Here is a 16,229-nt window from a genome sequence, read left to right as displayed (position 1 = left end):
CCCGTGCCGCCACGGCGCCCCCCGAATCTTTTCACCCGAGTACTGAAGTACTCGAAAATGGCGGTACTCGGGTGCGTAAGTACTCGTTACGAGTACGTTCGCTCATCTCTAGTGCTTGGCCATCATATGTCTGCGCATGCTGGTTGTGGTGAGGCTGGTGGTGGTGGCTCCCCGGCTGATCTTGGCGCGACAAAGGTTGCACACCACTGTTCGTCGGTCGTCTGCACTCTCAGTGAAAAACTGCCAGACCTTTGAGCACCTCGGCCTTTGCAGGGTGGCATGGCGCGAGGGGGCGCTTTGGGAAACAGTTGGTGGATTATTCGGTCTGGCCCTGCCTCTACCCCTGGCCACCGCACTGCCTCTTCCAACCTGCCCTGCTGCTGCACTTGCCTCCCCCTCTGAAGACCTGTCCTCAGTAGGCATAGCAAACCAGGTGGGGTCAGTCACCTCATCGTCCTGCTGCTCTTCCTCCGAATCCTCTGTGCGCTCCTCCCTCGGACTTACTCCAATTACTACTACCTGAGTGATAGACAACTGTGTCTCATCGTCATCGTCCTCCTCACCCACTGAAAGGTCTTGAGACAGTTGCCGGAAGTCCCCAGCCTCATCCCCCGGACCCAGGGAACTTTCCAAAGGTTGGGCATCGGTCACGACAAACTCCTCCGGTGGGAGAGGAACCATTGCTGGCCATTCTAGGCAGGGGCCCGGGAACAGTTCCTGGGAGTCTGCCTGCTCCTCAGAATGTGTCATTGTAATGGAGTGAGGAGGCTGGGAGGAAGGAGGAGCAGCAGCCAGAGGATTCAGAGTTGCAGCAGTGGACGGCGCAGAATTCTGGGTGGTCGATAGATTGCTGGATGCACTTTCTGCCATCCACGACAGGACCTGCTCACACTGCTCATTTTCTAATAAAGGTCTACCGCGTGGACCCATTAATTGTGAGATGAATGTGGGGACGCCAGAAACGTGCCTCTCTCCTAATCCCGCAGCAGTCGGCTGCGATACACCTGGATCAGGAGCTCGACCTGTGCCCACACCCTGACTTGGGCCTCCGCGTCCTCGTCCACGTCCTCTAGGCCTACCCCTACTCCTCAGCATGCTGTATTACCAGTAGTGCAGAAACAGAACGCTGTAATTAAATGTGCCGCTTATTGGCCTGTGGTTGGAGGCTAACTTCCCTTACGGAACGCGCAGCAGAGCCAGGAAACAATTTTGCGCACGCCTGTAGTGAGACGTAGGTGCGTATGACTGAGCTAGTGGAATTCACAGCGCAGAAGCAGTCAAGTTGGCAAAGGCCAGTAGTAGGCCTTAAGTATTTTGCTTCTATTTTTTTTAAAATGCTCAGCTGATACAGCAGACAGATACTGTAGGCAGCGTATAATATTATGTATACTGTTTCCCTCTGGCGGGATGACGGCGGTGATGTAACAGAGACAGCAGACCCAGGAAACAATTTTGTGCAAGCCTGCTGTAACGCTTAGCTGCGTATTAATTAGGACTACTACCCCCAGCAGATAGATACTGTAGGCAGCGTATAATATTATGTATACTGTTTCCCTCTGGCGGGATGACGGCGCTGATGTAACAGAGACAGCAAACCCAGGAAACAATTTTGCGCAAGCCTGCTGTAACGCTTAGCCGCGTATTAATTAGGACTACTACCCCCAGCAGACACGCAGTAAACTGAAGACGGTCACAGGCAGCCCAAAAATAGTGTTTTTCCCCAATTTTTTTGAAAAAGCCCACTGCCTATATAGCCTGGATATCTCTTTCCCTGCCTCACCAGTACTGGCCCTATACTCTGTACAATGACTGCAGACTGCGGACGCAATGCTCTGCACGCCCGATATACAAGAAAAAAAAAATTATGCAACACTGCTAAAAGCAGCCTCAACAGTACTGCACACGGTCAAATGTGGCCCTAAGAAGGACCGTTGGGGTTCTTGAAGCCTAAAATCACTCCTAACGCTCTTCCTATAGCAGATCCGGCATCAGCAGCATTTTCCCTGATCTCTGTCAGAATGCATCTGTGGCGAGCCGCGGGAGGGGCCGATTTATATACTCGGGTGACACCTGATCTCGCCAGCCACTCACTGCAGGGGGTGGTATAGGGCTTGAACTTCGCAGGGGGAAGATGTAATGCCTTCTCTGTCTTTCTATTGGCCAGAAAAGCGCGCTAACGTCTCAGAGATGAAAGTGAAAGTAACTCGAACATCGCGTGGTGCTCGCCTCTAGTAACGAGCATCTCGAACACGCTAATACTCGAACGAGTATCAAGCTCGGACGAGTACGTTCGCTCATCTCTATTTTCAACTTATAAACTCCTATTATTTGTTATTTGCCATATATGGAAAAAATGAAATAGTATTGGGTGCGGGAGGTTTTTACATGACCAAAAGAAAATAACACCGGAAAGCTAATACATAGGCAAAAGTTTGTAAAATACAACATCAGGAAAATTAATATTTTGAAAAGTCATAACCCTATTGTACAGCTCTCCTTATTCTGGGCTCTGGAGTCCGGTGGGCGGTCCTGCCGGGTGATTGACAGTTAACTCTGTGTACATATTAATATGCGGAAGCCTGTCAGTCACTTAGTAGAACTGCTCACTGGACTCCTAGGCCCAGAACTAGCATAGAGAAGTGATACTGACTCGTTCCCCACCAAACTATATACCAATGGACTCGGCTCCTTCTTCCATTTCTTGCTGCCTGCAGAACTGACCGCATTTTCAATGTGACAGATTCCCTTTAAATATTCTAGCCAAGAGCTGCATTGGTCACAATTCTCTGTCATGTTATTTTTGGATATTGCATTGAAAGGGATTCTATAATATGTTCTATTTAGTCCCTTCCACCCCTACAAGTGATGCCAGTCTGATGCTAAGCGTACACCAAAACCTGCTTCCTTGCATGCACTTTTAACAGAAATTCATAGTATATTTGGCATGCTAATGGAGGCCTGTCCACAGATTGTGCCAACCTCATGGATGCTAGTGGGAGAATCCAATAGACTCCGAGATCCAAAGATCTCCAAGTTACAGCAGCCCCGCTAGTGATTGGTAGGAGTCCCAGTGCACAAATCTCCACCGATGACCTCTCTTAACAGGTCTTGATGATGTAAAAGATGAAACTTTAGCCATTGTTTAAAACCATCTGAGAGTATGAAGTTATGTAAAACACACCATTGCAATGTAATACTTTATTTTGTCTTGTAGCTGTTGCGATTGGCTAATACATGTTTGCCGAAAAAGAAAAGAACTGAAGGCGCGAACAGTGTGGTTGGGATATCCAGAGAAATGTGAAGAAAAATATCCAAGGAATGCTATAAAAAATCAGAAGTACAACATCTTTACGTTTATACCTGGGGTAAAAAAATTTTCTTTAGCACTCTAAATGTATACGATATCTGCAAGAAATAGAGTTAATTACACAAGGAACGTTTCACGATGCCTTGGCATATTGGCAGAGCACAAAATTGGATTTTGAGAGTTTTTTTTTTTTACTTTATTTGGATGCATAGGATGCTATTAGGTGGCCACAATGCTGCAAGTTATCTACGAATTGGTGTTGGACACCATGAAAGCATAACAGAGCTGTGCAACCTGATGAAATGTGGTACAAACTGCCATATAATTAGAAAAATACATTCAGATAGTCTTCAGACCTTTTAACTTATTTTTTACATTTTGTTATGTTGTGGGTTTGGGCAAATAAAAAAAAAATCAAAATTATGTTGTTTCCCATCATTCTGCACTCAATACCCCATAATGGCAAAATGAAAAAGGAATTGTTAGAAATCTTCTGTATTTTTAAATTTTTGTCCAATCGCCCAAATTAATAAACGGAATAGGAGGACTGGAATACCCAGAGAGGCTATCAAAATTAGGACTTTTCACCCTGGGAAAAAGATGGTTAATGGGCGACCAAATCACTATGTATAAATACATTAGGGGACGATACAAGGATCTCTCCCATGATCTGTTTATACCCAGGACTGCGACCACATCTCATTCCTTTTTGAGGTTGCAGAGCAAGTCCGGGTCATAAGCCCTCCTGTCAACACAAGCCCTGATTTAGGGATTTGAATATCTCCGTGTTAACCTCTCACCAAATGATTATGTTTCACACAGTGACTGTAAGAGAACCAGCTTTCTATATAAGAAATGTTATTCTTCAGTTTCCTTCCCATAGGCATATTAAAAATGTATTATAGCCAGGCTTGATTGACTTCAAAACTTGTCCTGCAACGCATTTTAGTAACATTTATAACCTAGTCCATAAAGCTGAAGGCCATAAATTAGGGACAGCGCTCTACCAATCTCAGCACAACAGTATATAAAAATGAAGAAGGACTTACCCAGCGCTAGTGGGATAACCGCCTGTGGTTACCCTCCAAGTCCTGGTAGACGTATAACCAATCAATGCAGGATCATCTTCTTCCCTCTAATCCTGAACAATCAGGAGAGCCACCTTACAAATTGAGCCCTCTCATAGAATGAGCCCAAAAAACACAGTAAAACAAAAAAAAGAGCTCGGAGCTCAAATAAGGAAGACTCCACCTTCCGTAATACCAATTATGTTTTTTTTCCCCGATGTAGTGCAATGCATTTCGTTGCTATAACTGCGAATTCCTCAAGCACAATAACACATTAAAATTTAACCATTATTTACATTAAAAAAAGCATTAACTCACATTTCAGACCGCATCCATTAACATGCCCGTTACATACAGCCGTCCCTCTGAACCCGGAAGTGATGGCGTTCGCGCTGGCTGTATGCGACCGGGCATGTGAATGAATGCAGAGAAACTACTTAGATAAAGGTCCTACTACTTACAGATGCTTTACAAATATCATTGTGATCTTGTAACTGGTAGTAGATATTGAAAGAGAGAGTTAAACTGTATATTGGAACAAGAGATAAACTGGGGCCCAGCTATCACAGGCAACCCAATGGTACATGCACACACAGCTCTACTACACACAGCTTGGCTCCTCCTATAGCAGTGACATCACCACAGGTCCTTTAGCCCACTGGATCTCTGGTGGTGGTAGGTTGTTGTCTTCTGTCAGGACCGCTGAGTTGTGTCTTCTAAGATTACGGCTTAGTTGTATTTTCAGTGTGTTATTTTTGTCCTCCCCTTCCAAGAGCCCTAACTGTGTTATTCTTCTGTCGGTCAGACTCTGTGTTTTATGTATGTTGTAGGACCTACGATGGCGTCACCAGGGGGCGGAGTGATGACGTTACCAGGGGTGGAGCATAAGAAGCACTCACACACATACATACAGACAAGTGGTTGTTAGTAGTTTAAAGGTTTCCTCTGTGCTTGCCTCTGAGATAATTCCTACACAGATACATTTAAAGTAATTCCTGTGTATTTTGCTTATCAAACTAAGACCACCGATTTTTAAACAATTGGTTTAATTTGGGGAGAATTTCAAAATCTGATCACAATGTAGTAATTCATGACTTTGCTATCTTCTCGGAGTTGCCTGCTAGGCGTGTTATCGTCTGTTACCTAGAAATTGCATTTTATCCATATATTATATGTATGCGCAGTTGATACAATGTAACCTGCTGTGTCATCTGCTTTTATTTCACCGATGCTAATAAGTTTGCACAGTTTATTGACCTTTTATATATACAAAAGTAAGAAATAGCTTTGTATCTTATATGCCTGTTTATTAAAACTCGCAAAACTAATGACTGTGTAATTAAAAGGCTGATCCGGTGTCAAGGTAATAAAATGTCAAATGTCTTTTAGACAGATAAATATTCCCATCTTTATTGAACCACGCTGCTGTTTTCTCCCTTAGTTTAAATTATTAAATGCATACAAATTGCTTAAACAGCACACATTTTCCTAAAGGTCAGGAAGTTCATTAAGAATACAGTAAACCATTTATTGTTGTGATTAAAGCCTCACGCTCCAGTTTTTTAATTAAATTACATTTGTAGTTGGAATTTTTAAGCGTGTTAATTATTGTATGATCCGGGAGTAAATAAATAGCTTTACTTTAGGTTCAGCTTGTTACGCAGTTACATTATATACAGTTTGTCTTCACAAGATAATTGAAGGTATACAATTTAGGTGCCGTTCACATAGCCTATATGGAGGCACTCTGTGCCATCATCCAATGCCACCATCAGGTGCCTGCTTTTAGAGGAGACTGCCCCCATAATACGTTATACGACTCTTTATGTTCTAATTTCATATATCCCATGTAGTTAGGACGCAAATGGTCATCCACATCATATGCGGTGTATGGAGTGGGCTCGGGAGCTGAACCTGCCCCATACATAGCAAGTATCAGCTGTCTCTGGCAGCCGACATCTACTGATAGTGGCATTTAAATGTCCCGATCAGGATTATCGCAGAGATTCTGTCTGGATATCATGGCAGCCTGGGGACTTTTGAAGGCCCCGAGGGCTGCCATGATTATTTACTTATTAAAGAGGGGCGCGTGGTACGTCTTTAACAGGCAGCCTGTTAGAATACAGCATTATGCAATACCATGGTATTGCATTATACTGTATAAGCGATCAAACATTCTAGTCCTAATACCCTATGGGGACTGGCAAAAATAATCTAAGTAAGGGTGGACACCCACTTGCGTTTTACTTGCGCAATTTTTTCACGCGATATCGCTGCATTTTTAAAACGTGATTGCCAATGGGACTTTCTAATGTTAAAAAAAAATACGCAAGAAAAACGCTAGTGGGTGTCCACTCTTAGTAACATGAAGATAAATAGATTTTTTAAAATATTATAAAAATACATTGAAAAGTAAAAAAATAACTAACTTTTCCCAGTCGCATCTAAATCGCATGAAAAAAAATCTATAAATGGGTATAGCTACATCTATTAAGTTCCAATTTCTTAAAATATCTCTCTTAATCTTACATGATTAACACTGTTAGAAAAAAAACCCACAATGGCAGAATTGCACTCTTTCTGTTACTCCATCTCCATGAAAAAATTGAATAAAAAGCTATCAAAAAGTCATATGTTCCCCAAAATGGTAGCGGTACAAACTGCAAGTCACTCTGCAGTAAACGAGCCCTCACAGCCTCAATGACAGAAACATGAAAAAGTTATTGAGTGGGAAAAATAACTGCCTTTTAAAAGAATTACCCCACTTAGACATTTTTAAAAGTCTTCTTATGCATTATATGGCACGTTAAATTGTGCCGTTGAAAAACAGTTTCCGCAAAAAAACAAGCCCTCATGTAGATATGTCACCCAAAAATTAAAAAAGTTATGTTTTTTTTAAAAGTGTAAATACTAGAACTGCAGGATGTGGCCTGGACAAAGGAGCATCAATGTGCCTTGGTGATGAAAGGGTTAAACGAAAACATTGCTAGCTACCTAAAAGCAGCTTTTGAGAATTTGTCATTTCTTCTAAATACTATGTTGTTCATATATTTCATTGTGTGTTTTTTTTCTTTTTTCAAGGTTTTATATCAACAATTCAAATTTTTCTTGAATCTATATTTTCTGGTAGTTGCCTGTTCCCAGTTTGTGCCTGCTCTTAAAATAGGCTACTTGTACACCTATTGGGCCCCACTGGTAAGTTTGGGTTTTAGTACTCTATTTAATGTCTGTATTTATATGTATATATCTTTCCATATTGTATAACGAGGGCTGAACGCATTCTTGACTAAAAGATGGATGTTCACTATCTCTATAAAAAAAAATATTTTCCTACAAGCCAAAAAGGTCCGATTTAGGCTGGGTTCACACGGGGCGGATTTGCCGCGGAAATTCCGTCCGGAATTTTGCCGCCGCAAATCCGCCCGCACCCGCTAATCCCAGGATTCACTTGCCATTTGAACGAGATTTCTCAGAAATCTCGTCCACACGGGACAATGAATCCGCCGCGGCAAAGCCGGTGCTGCGGCGCGGATTCACCGGCCACAGCATGTTCATTTTTTTTCTTCTTCCGCTGCGACCGCGCTCTCCTCTATGGGAGGCTAAGTGCCGCGGGTTTTGAAGCAGCGCTTCTCCCGGCAAAAATCTCGCGGTTTTTCGCTGCGGCCAAACAGCAAGATTTTCCCTGTTAATCCGGCATGTGAGAACCCAGGCTTAGAGTCCTAGCGCATTAAGGTAACCCTCCTTTCCATACTTCTACTCCTTTGTGGTATAACAATCCGCCAACTGAATTTCCTAACATTGCGGATCCTGTAATATGGCTCCAGTGTGTAATAGAGATACTAGGCCATATACTATTCCCCAGGGATCTTAACAATATGCTGTTTTGGTATATACAAGGGCAACACGTTTGGTACTTGGCTGCTAGAATACTCTGACTTCTGTATGCCCATCCTATTTATGAAGGACAGCCCCAGAGGCAGCATTTCCACCATATATAATAGCCTTATAGCATGCCACTACTACAAGCGTCTGGCACACTGCAGAGCCAAGTGGGAGACGTTAGTCGGGGACATTCCTGATGATGAGTAGGAGGACATTTTGGCAATGCATTCAGAAACAGCAAGACAAGTATACGTTCTTCACTAAGCTTACTTGACTACAGCTGGAGTAGCTAGGTTCTGCCTCAATAAAAGTGATATCTGCCCATGATCCTTCCTTCACTTTGCATGGCGATGTCCTTCTATACAAAGCTCCTGGACCCAGGGTGTCAGACTTTGTCCCTGTCCCGAGGCATGTTTGTTGGGCTACCTTGACCCACTTCAGCTTTCTGCTTCCCACTAACTCCTTTTATACAAGACGGTTTTCCAGGCCATAAAACTAACTACACGGAATTGGATGGATGACTATTCCTTCTCTTGCGCAATTGATTAGGGGTGTGAATAACTCCTTCCTGTAAAAGAAACTTCTCTCCATCCCACACAAGTACTTTGCTGTTTAGCTGCTCTGGATTCTTTTTTTCCTCGTACTTTATAATCTGGCTACTTTCACTCGAGCAGTTGTATGCTGTATGTGCTAGTTGTGTCTCTCTCATTGATGTTGTATAGTCCAGTGGTGCATCCACTTTGCATACTTCATTCAATACACCTGCTCACAATGTGTTCCTCGCACAAATAAGACTATATTGCTATAGCTTTAAGGCCCATTGAGACACAACGATTATCACTCAAAATTCGCTCAAAAGATAATCATTGTGTCTAAATGTGTCCATCTTTCAGTTTTCTGCCGAACGACTATTTTCAGTTCTGCTTAAAAACCATCGTTCGACAGAACAGCTGCTAAGCAGGACCGCATGCTGTGTTCTGCCTGGGAAGAGCTGATTACAGCTTATAACATTGTATCAGCTATTCTCAGCTGTTAGTCCCCTGGCAGAACAGCTGATAAGCAGGACTACACTCTGTGTCTGCTGTCCATGATGCTCAAATCTCCAGCTAGAGATTACACTGTTTTCTTTTAGCAGCCCGTGGCAGAACAATGGAGCTAATTACAGAGCTCAAATCTCCTGCTAAGTCCTGCAACAGCTCCCAGAAGCTCACTTGCATGCAAATGAAGCTGAAAAAGTACTAATAGCAATTAGTGCCTATTAGTACTTTATGCAAAACGATCGCTGATCTTTCAATCTTTTGAATTTGATACATTGTTTTTCTACAATTGCTTTATGTTTCAATAAAATCCTTTCTGAATAAAAAAAAAGCCATTTTTATCACAGTTGTGAAATCGGAGTTAGCCCGCCTTTGCCGGTGTGGCTAATATCAGGACTGGGGTAAAGCTGCAGCAAGAGGGGCAGCAAGTAGTGGAGGTGGCCAGGGAGGGCTGCAGAGATGGAAACTAGTGCTGGTTGTCTGAGCCTTACTTAATCATGTGCTAGACTTTGTATTCCCGCCCCATCAGTGCACAGTCAGCAAAGAGAGAGGGAAGGCTGAGCGTGTTAGGAAATGGCTAACGTGGTGCGTGCTGTGATGACTGGGGAGCAGGGGAGTCCATAGTTCATGGATGATCTGTGATGATTAGTCTTTTTTTATTTCCCGGACATGAAAGGTATTTGCTCCATGTTTATGCATAACTACCTATAGCTATAAATTGCGCAGCCATTACCTTCTGATCCTGTCTTTCATTTCTGGTGTTTTCCCGCATCAGTATTTTCCAAGATGGCGGCATCATCCCTTAAATATACAGCTTAAAACTACATTTCCCACAGTTCCCTACTCTGCACTCCTGTGTGCGTTCCTGCTAAGTGCTGCTCTGCTATTGGTCAGTCCCGAGAACTGAAGAGTGCAAAAGCCATCCCTGCCTTTTCCTACGGAGCAAGCCCGACCTGTTGTATCCAGGGCAGCCTGTAAATACATATTTCTGAAGTGCCGGGAGAAGGTAATGGTTTTTAGAGCTTCAGACAAAAAATTCAAAGCAGAACCAAATTCCAAACTTTAATAACATTTGATTAGCCTTTTTTTGTCAACAACTTTGCTTAACAGGAACATCCCTTTAAGAAAAAAACATAAGAAAACCTATTTGGAGTTTGCAAAACAAATGGAAAGCTCTCCCAACACATGGAAGAAAGTTCACTGGCCAGATGATACTAAGATTGAACTTCTTGGCCATCATGCCAAACCCAACACTTCCCTTCTCTTCAAATCCACCATTCTCACATATTGTGTAACTCAATTAGTACTAACCCCTCAGGTTCATTTTAATTCCGGGGGGTAGTGCAAGAAAGACAACCTGTAGGACTATTTTTGCAAGACACTGTGTGTAATACATAATAATATATCTATATAGTAATGAGGCTGCGCTACAGTTTTACTTAAATGTAAGCGCTGGAGATGAGCGAGTATACTCGCTAAGGCACATTACTCGAGCGAGTAGTGCCTTAGCTGAGTATCTCCCCGATCGTCTCTAAAGATTCAGGGGCCGGCGGGGGTGACTGGTGAGTTGCGCCAGGGAGTGGGGGGGGAAAGAGGGAGAGAGAGATCTCCCCTCCATTCCTTCCCGCTCTCCCCTGCCGCTCCCTGTCCCCCGCCGGCCCCCGAATTTTTAGAGACGAGCGGGGAGATACTCCGCTAAGGCACTACTCGATTGAGTAATGTGCCTTAGTGAGTATACGCGCTCATCTCTAGTAAGCGCCTCTTGATGTTTTTGGGCATGCGTTGGCTTGTTTCCTTATAGACTATAGTGTATATATCTTTATACAATTATGAAGCATAGCCGTTATTCCGTTCAGAAAAGTACTGGAGGAAGTATCCTAAAGTGATCATGTAAAACGTCTGCCAAAAGAACTCTCTGCAGCCATACTTTGGGCCATAAAACCTATGAATGTCGCTTGTTACAGTTTATTCTTGCACAAACATTTGTTTCTGAAGTTGCTTATTGTATAAAGTGATGTCAAAGTAGCCCCATCCAATTTGGTCAACCATTTGAAATCTATTTCTTGTTTCATGAATGATGTTGTCTGAACACCAGAAGCCATACATTAATATGGCATTGTATAGTTAACATTTGGCCTTGTGTTCTTCATAGGGGTTTGTTCTGGCTGTCACTATGGTAAGGGAAGCAGCTGATGAATATCGAAGGCTCAAGAGAGACAAAGAAATGAATTCACAATTGTATAGCAAGCTTACCATCAGAGGTTAGTAAATAGCATTTCATTTTATGTTTCTTCAATCTTGATTTTTTTTTTTAGTTTTTCTAGGGGCTGACTAAGTAAATAAGTTAATTTACAGTACAGAATAGATGCATCCGCTAAATGGAGCTAGCTGACTGAGTATAGGAGTTTTCTAGAAAAAAAAGAAGTGTTCTCTCTTGCAGTAGGACAACTGAATATTATACAAAGTAAAAGTATTGATGCATTAGTAGGGCAGCTTTGCCAGGTATTACCTACCAGTCACTAGGTTCCACAGAAATGTCATGTCTATTAACCCATTAAGGACCAAGCACTGGTAAATATACGGCGCTTGGTCACGGGCTTAAAACCCAGCTGTATGAAAAATTACGACGGGGATTAAAGCCTCTGCTTCTGCAATCAATCAGAAGCAGGACGGGTTGTCAGCTGTTAGTCACAGTTGATAAACCGGAGGAGAGGGGAGAAGTGGGTTTTACCCCTTTCTGCCTTCTCCTTTATTTAGTACACAACGCTCCATGAGCACGGTGTACTAAAAAAGTGAAAGTAGAATTCTTTTTTGCACTACGCAAGCCAGTAGTCAGTGACCGCCGGGTGACCTTTGGCACAGCAGAGCTACAGGGTCCCAGAAGACCCTGATCAGCTCTGCCAGTGATTATTGTCACTACAGGGGATGTTTTTCCCTGTAACTGAAGCTCCTATGGATGCCCCAGCTACAGTGGGAAAGTATCAAATAAAAAAACATGTGAATGTCCCCCAAAGGTCTTATATGACGTCCTGGGGGACATAGATAGTAAAAAAAATTATTACATAAAGAAGTAAAACCAAATTACAGAATAAAACAACAATCTATAGATTAAAAAGAAAATAACCCAAAGCCGACCAAACCATCAGTATAAGCACCCTGTAATCCCAAACCATACCTATTATATATCACAACGTCCGAAACAAAATAAGGGACCCTTTCTGATACTTTATTTTAGCGTGAATATACTAGTTTAAAAAAATAACTATAAATGTTAAAATAATTTTTTTTAGCTTTTTACTTCGGTTAAAATTAAAAAACTGGAAAAAAAAAAGTCAGTGAAAAAGATATTAAAAAATAGCCCTATTTGTCATGGAAAATAAAATGCAGCAAAAATAATTTTGTTAGCTAAAGGAAATAAAATAGGGCAATAAAACCACCTCATGGCTAAAGTCCCTAAAAAGTGTCTGGTCATTAACGGGGTAAAACGCCCCTCCAGTCACAAGCTTAAACTTGATATAGTGTAGGACACCGCCCATTTTTTATCACCAATTCCGGCTGCCTGAACCAAGGATGAAACGGGATATATACAAGACTACGTCCGATTGGACACTGTAGCCTAACTCTAGCCACAGATGGGCAGCTCTGTCCTAAGAGAGCTGAAAGAATAATAATTAGCAGGGAGTCCTCCTCGTTGTGCTGACGTACGTTTGAGCAGGTTTGAGCTTCTGACTGGAGGTTCACGTGATCCCCATAATAGTCTTGGGAAAATTTAAGAAACTCTCTGGAAAATGTTTAATTGTAGATGTTGCATTTGTCCTATGTAAAGATATTTGATGCAGAACTTTGTCGCCTTAACGGGAGTGTGTCATCAGAAAATGACCTATTATATAAATGCTATTTTGCTGTTAAACATGTAACGAATTTTGGGTGTTTTTTTTTTTTTAACTATTTTCAGTCACAATATATATTTAAAAAAGAAAAAAACAAACTAAAATCTTGCATTTTTAACACTTGTTTTTCCGTGTGCATTTTCATGCGGACAAATCGTGGCCGTCTGCATAGAATTGCGTATTGTAATGCAATCCTATGCAGGCGGGCAGAGGCGTAAATTCTGCGGAAACCATCCCGCCGCAGAATTTCTGCCCATGTGCAGGGGTCCTATCTGTCTAATTTTTCAGAAGACTTTTCCGAATAAGCTGCTGTGTTTATATGGAATAATACTATTTTTGGCCATTATATTACTTGTATCCTACCCTTTTTTTCCCATTTCCTTCTTTGCAGAATGTATATCTGATTCTCAACCCCTTCAGAACTGGTAGGAGAAGCCTATCTGCTGTACTGTTTTATACACTGCACAGTATCACTGCAGTTTCTGCACTTTGTAATACACACAGGCATGATCGTGTAGGACAGTGTACAGCAGTGCTGAGCAGCGTAGATGTAATTAAATAGCAGCAAATTACTCACCATTTGCTGTAACTCCACATATGGATGAGTTTCTGCTCATGTCCCTCTTCCTCTCCACTCCCTTCTGTTCTCATGGACTTCAATCTCCCCCTCCTTCATTTCTTGTGCCTTAAATGTACAGTGCTGCGATGCTGCAGGCAAAGGAGCTGTCCCGTCGGCAGCTGGTGTCAGCTGTAACACAGCGACAGCGCAAAGTTAAATGCAAAGGTAAAAATATGGAAAACGGGAAATAAAACCTCTCTTCCATGCAAAATGCATTATTATGTAAATGTTAAATCAACAAAAAAATACAAACCATTGATATCGCTACAACCATAACAATCCATACCATAAAAGTCAAACATTATTTATCCCGCAGAGAGCATTGTGCAAAAAATGCAAAAAACAATTATTTTCCTTCTACTCATTCTGCCTCCCATGGAATAAAAACTGACTAAAAAGATGTATATAACCCAAAAAGGATCAATAAAAATGACTACTTGTCTTGCAATAAGACGAACCCTATGACAGCTCTGCTGACGGAAAAATAACAATCTAGGCCTTCTGAATATGGTGAATGTCGATCAGGTATTGTGGCAGTGGTGATGTATGTATATATGATATGTACGTATATATCTGTCTGGATACAACGCACAAGTAATAAGGATCATTTTCATTTTTATTTTAGGAAAAGTCCAAGTGAAAAGTTCAGATATCCAAGTTGGAGACCTTATCATAGTAGAAAAGGTAACAATTACCTCCTCCGTCTATTATTGTGTTTTGTAGATAGCGGCACGCAACCTTCTGCATTGCCAGAGCTCCACGATTACACACTCAAACACAAAAGATGAACTTGGCATAACAGGGAAATTAATGAGTCATCTGATAGGATGATCCATATGTTTACAACTAAAGCAAACAAACAGTCTGTGTGAAGTGTTCAATTTTCATGCCACGATGTAAAGCCATAGTTTAGAGCACCTGGTTATTTTTCAAAGCAATCAAGCATTCTAATTACTGGTAAGGGGGGAAGTGAATAGTACATGGCTGACTTATGTTATGTTTCTATTACATCATCTGAGACTTAAAATTTGCTGAAATTTTTTTTTTTTAATGGTGACTTACTGGTTGACATAATGGTTGTGCACGCGGTTAAGGGCCCATTTAGACACAACGATTATCGCTCAAAATTCGCTCACAAAACGTCTTTTGAGCGATAATCGTTGTCTAAATATGCCCGTCTTTCAATGTTGAGCCGAGTGACGATTTTAAGTCCTGCTTAAAAAAACCGTTGTTCAGCAGAACAGCTGATAAGCAGGACCGCACGCTGTGTTCTGCCTGTGGGAGAGCTGAGAACAGCTGATAACATTGTTACAGCTTTTCTCAGCTCCAACAGCAGAACAGCTGATAAGCAGGACCTCAGGCTGTGTCTGCTGTCCATGGTGTGGAATTCTCCACGGGGAGCCCTTGGCTGAGCAATAGAGCTAATTACAGAGCTCAGACCTCCTGCTGAGTTCTCTAACAGCTTCCAGAAGCTCATTTGCATGCAAATGAAGCTAATAAAGTACTAATAGCAATTAGTGCCTATTAGTACTTTATGCAAAATGATCGCTGATCTTTCAATCTTTTGAAGGATATCTGTGTGTGTAAATGGGCCTTAAGGCTTCCTTGAGGTTATTTGTCAACTGGCTATTGCATATATAGTAATATATATGAAGGTATAGAATGTTTCCTAGCTAAGAAGTGGATGTGCTCTGATCAGTGCTACATCTTCAGGCTCCAACTTTGTAAAATTCCATTATCTTGCTCTGAGTTTAAATCTCATCTGATGTTCCTTGCTCCTAGTCATGGCAACCAAATGCATATTTTTTAAGTAATTTCATTTCAAGATTTTTTGCCTCTTTTACTATTTTATAACGGTGCACTGTTGAGTTTGCAATGCTTAGACTTGCCAGGATTGCTGTGAGGTTTACGCAGACAGAATAACTTCACCATCGGTACTCATAGGATGTTCAAAGCCCAAAGAAAGTTGCTTAAAGACACATAGGAGGAAATTTACTAATAGAGAGTTCTCTGACATCGGGTTTAGCAGGAGTTTCCCAGACGCACGGTGTGCTTAATACATGTAGGGGCGCACACATCCCGGCTCCTCCGTGCGCCGTCTCAGAAGTGTACACCAGGTCCAAGCTAACACAAATTTCATGTATATTTTACACCAATTTCTGGCATAAGTTATTAGATCTGTTGGTGTGGGGCTGCCACACCCACTCTTGAAAGCCCTGCCCATGTTTCGGGAAACTGATGGGACCGCAGACAGGATTAAAAAAAACAAACAACAAAAAAAACAAAACACAATTATTTGTGCAAATACCCATTTCTGCTACAATTTGCGGCATTTTACCTCGGAAAGTGATGTAAAACCTTTATAAATGTGCCCCATAGTTGCAGTTAGGTTTAATTCTTCATTGCCACTATAGATAAGATAACTTA

The 16,229-nt window shown here is 41.9% G+C and overlaps 1 protein-coding gene across 4 annotated transcripts in view; it reads left to right on the top strand.

The window, feature by feature from the left end:
* The window catches only part of ATP9B (ATPase phospholipid transporting 9B (putative)), a 265,069-nt gene that overhangs the window by 31,753 nt on the left and 217,087 nt on the right, over positions 1-16,229 (top strand). For all 4 annotated transcript variants that reach the window (XM_066579467.1, XM_066579466.1, XM_066579464.1 and 1 more), the window contains exons 3-6: positions 3,215-3,365; positions 7,456-7,569; positions 11,446-11,554; positions 14,428-14,486. In XM_066579467.1, coding sequence (XP_066435564.1) covers positions 3,215-3,365; positions 7,456-7,569; positions 11,446-11,554; positions 14,428-14,486 — 433 coding nt within the window. The remainder of the gene's footprint in view (positions 1-3,214; positions 3,366-7,455; positions 7,570-11,445; positions 11,555-14,427; positions 14,487-16,229) is intronic.

This window comes from Eleutherodactylus coqui, chromosome 9 (assembly GCF_035609145.1).
Source record: "Eleutherodactylus coqui strain aEleCoq1 chromosome 9, aEleCoq1.hap1, whole genome shotgun sequence".
NCBI classification, from domain to species: Eukaryota; Metazoa; Chordata; class Amphibia; order Anura; family Eleutherodactylidae; genus Eleutherodactylus; species Eleutherodactylus coqui.
The sequence above is the reverse complement of the archived record's forward strand: the minus strand, read 5'-3'. Positions and strand labels throughout refer to the sequence as shown.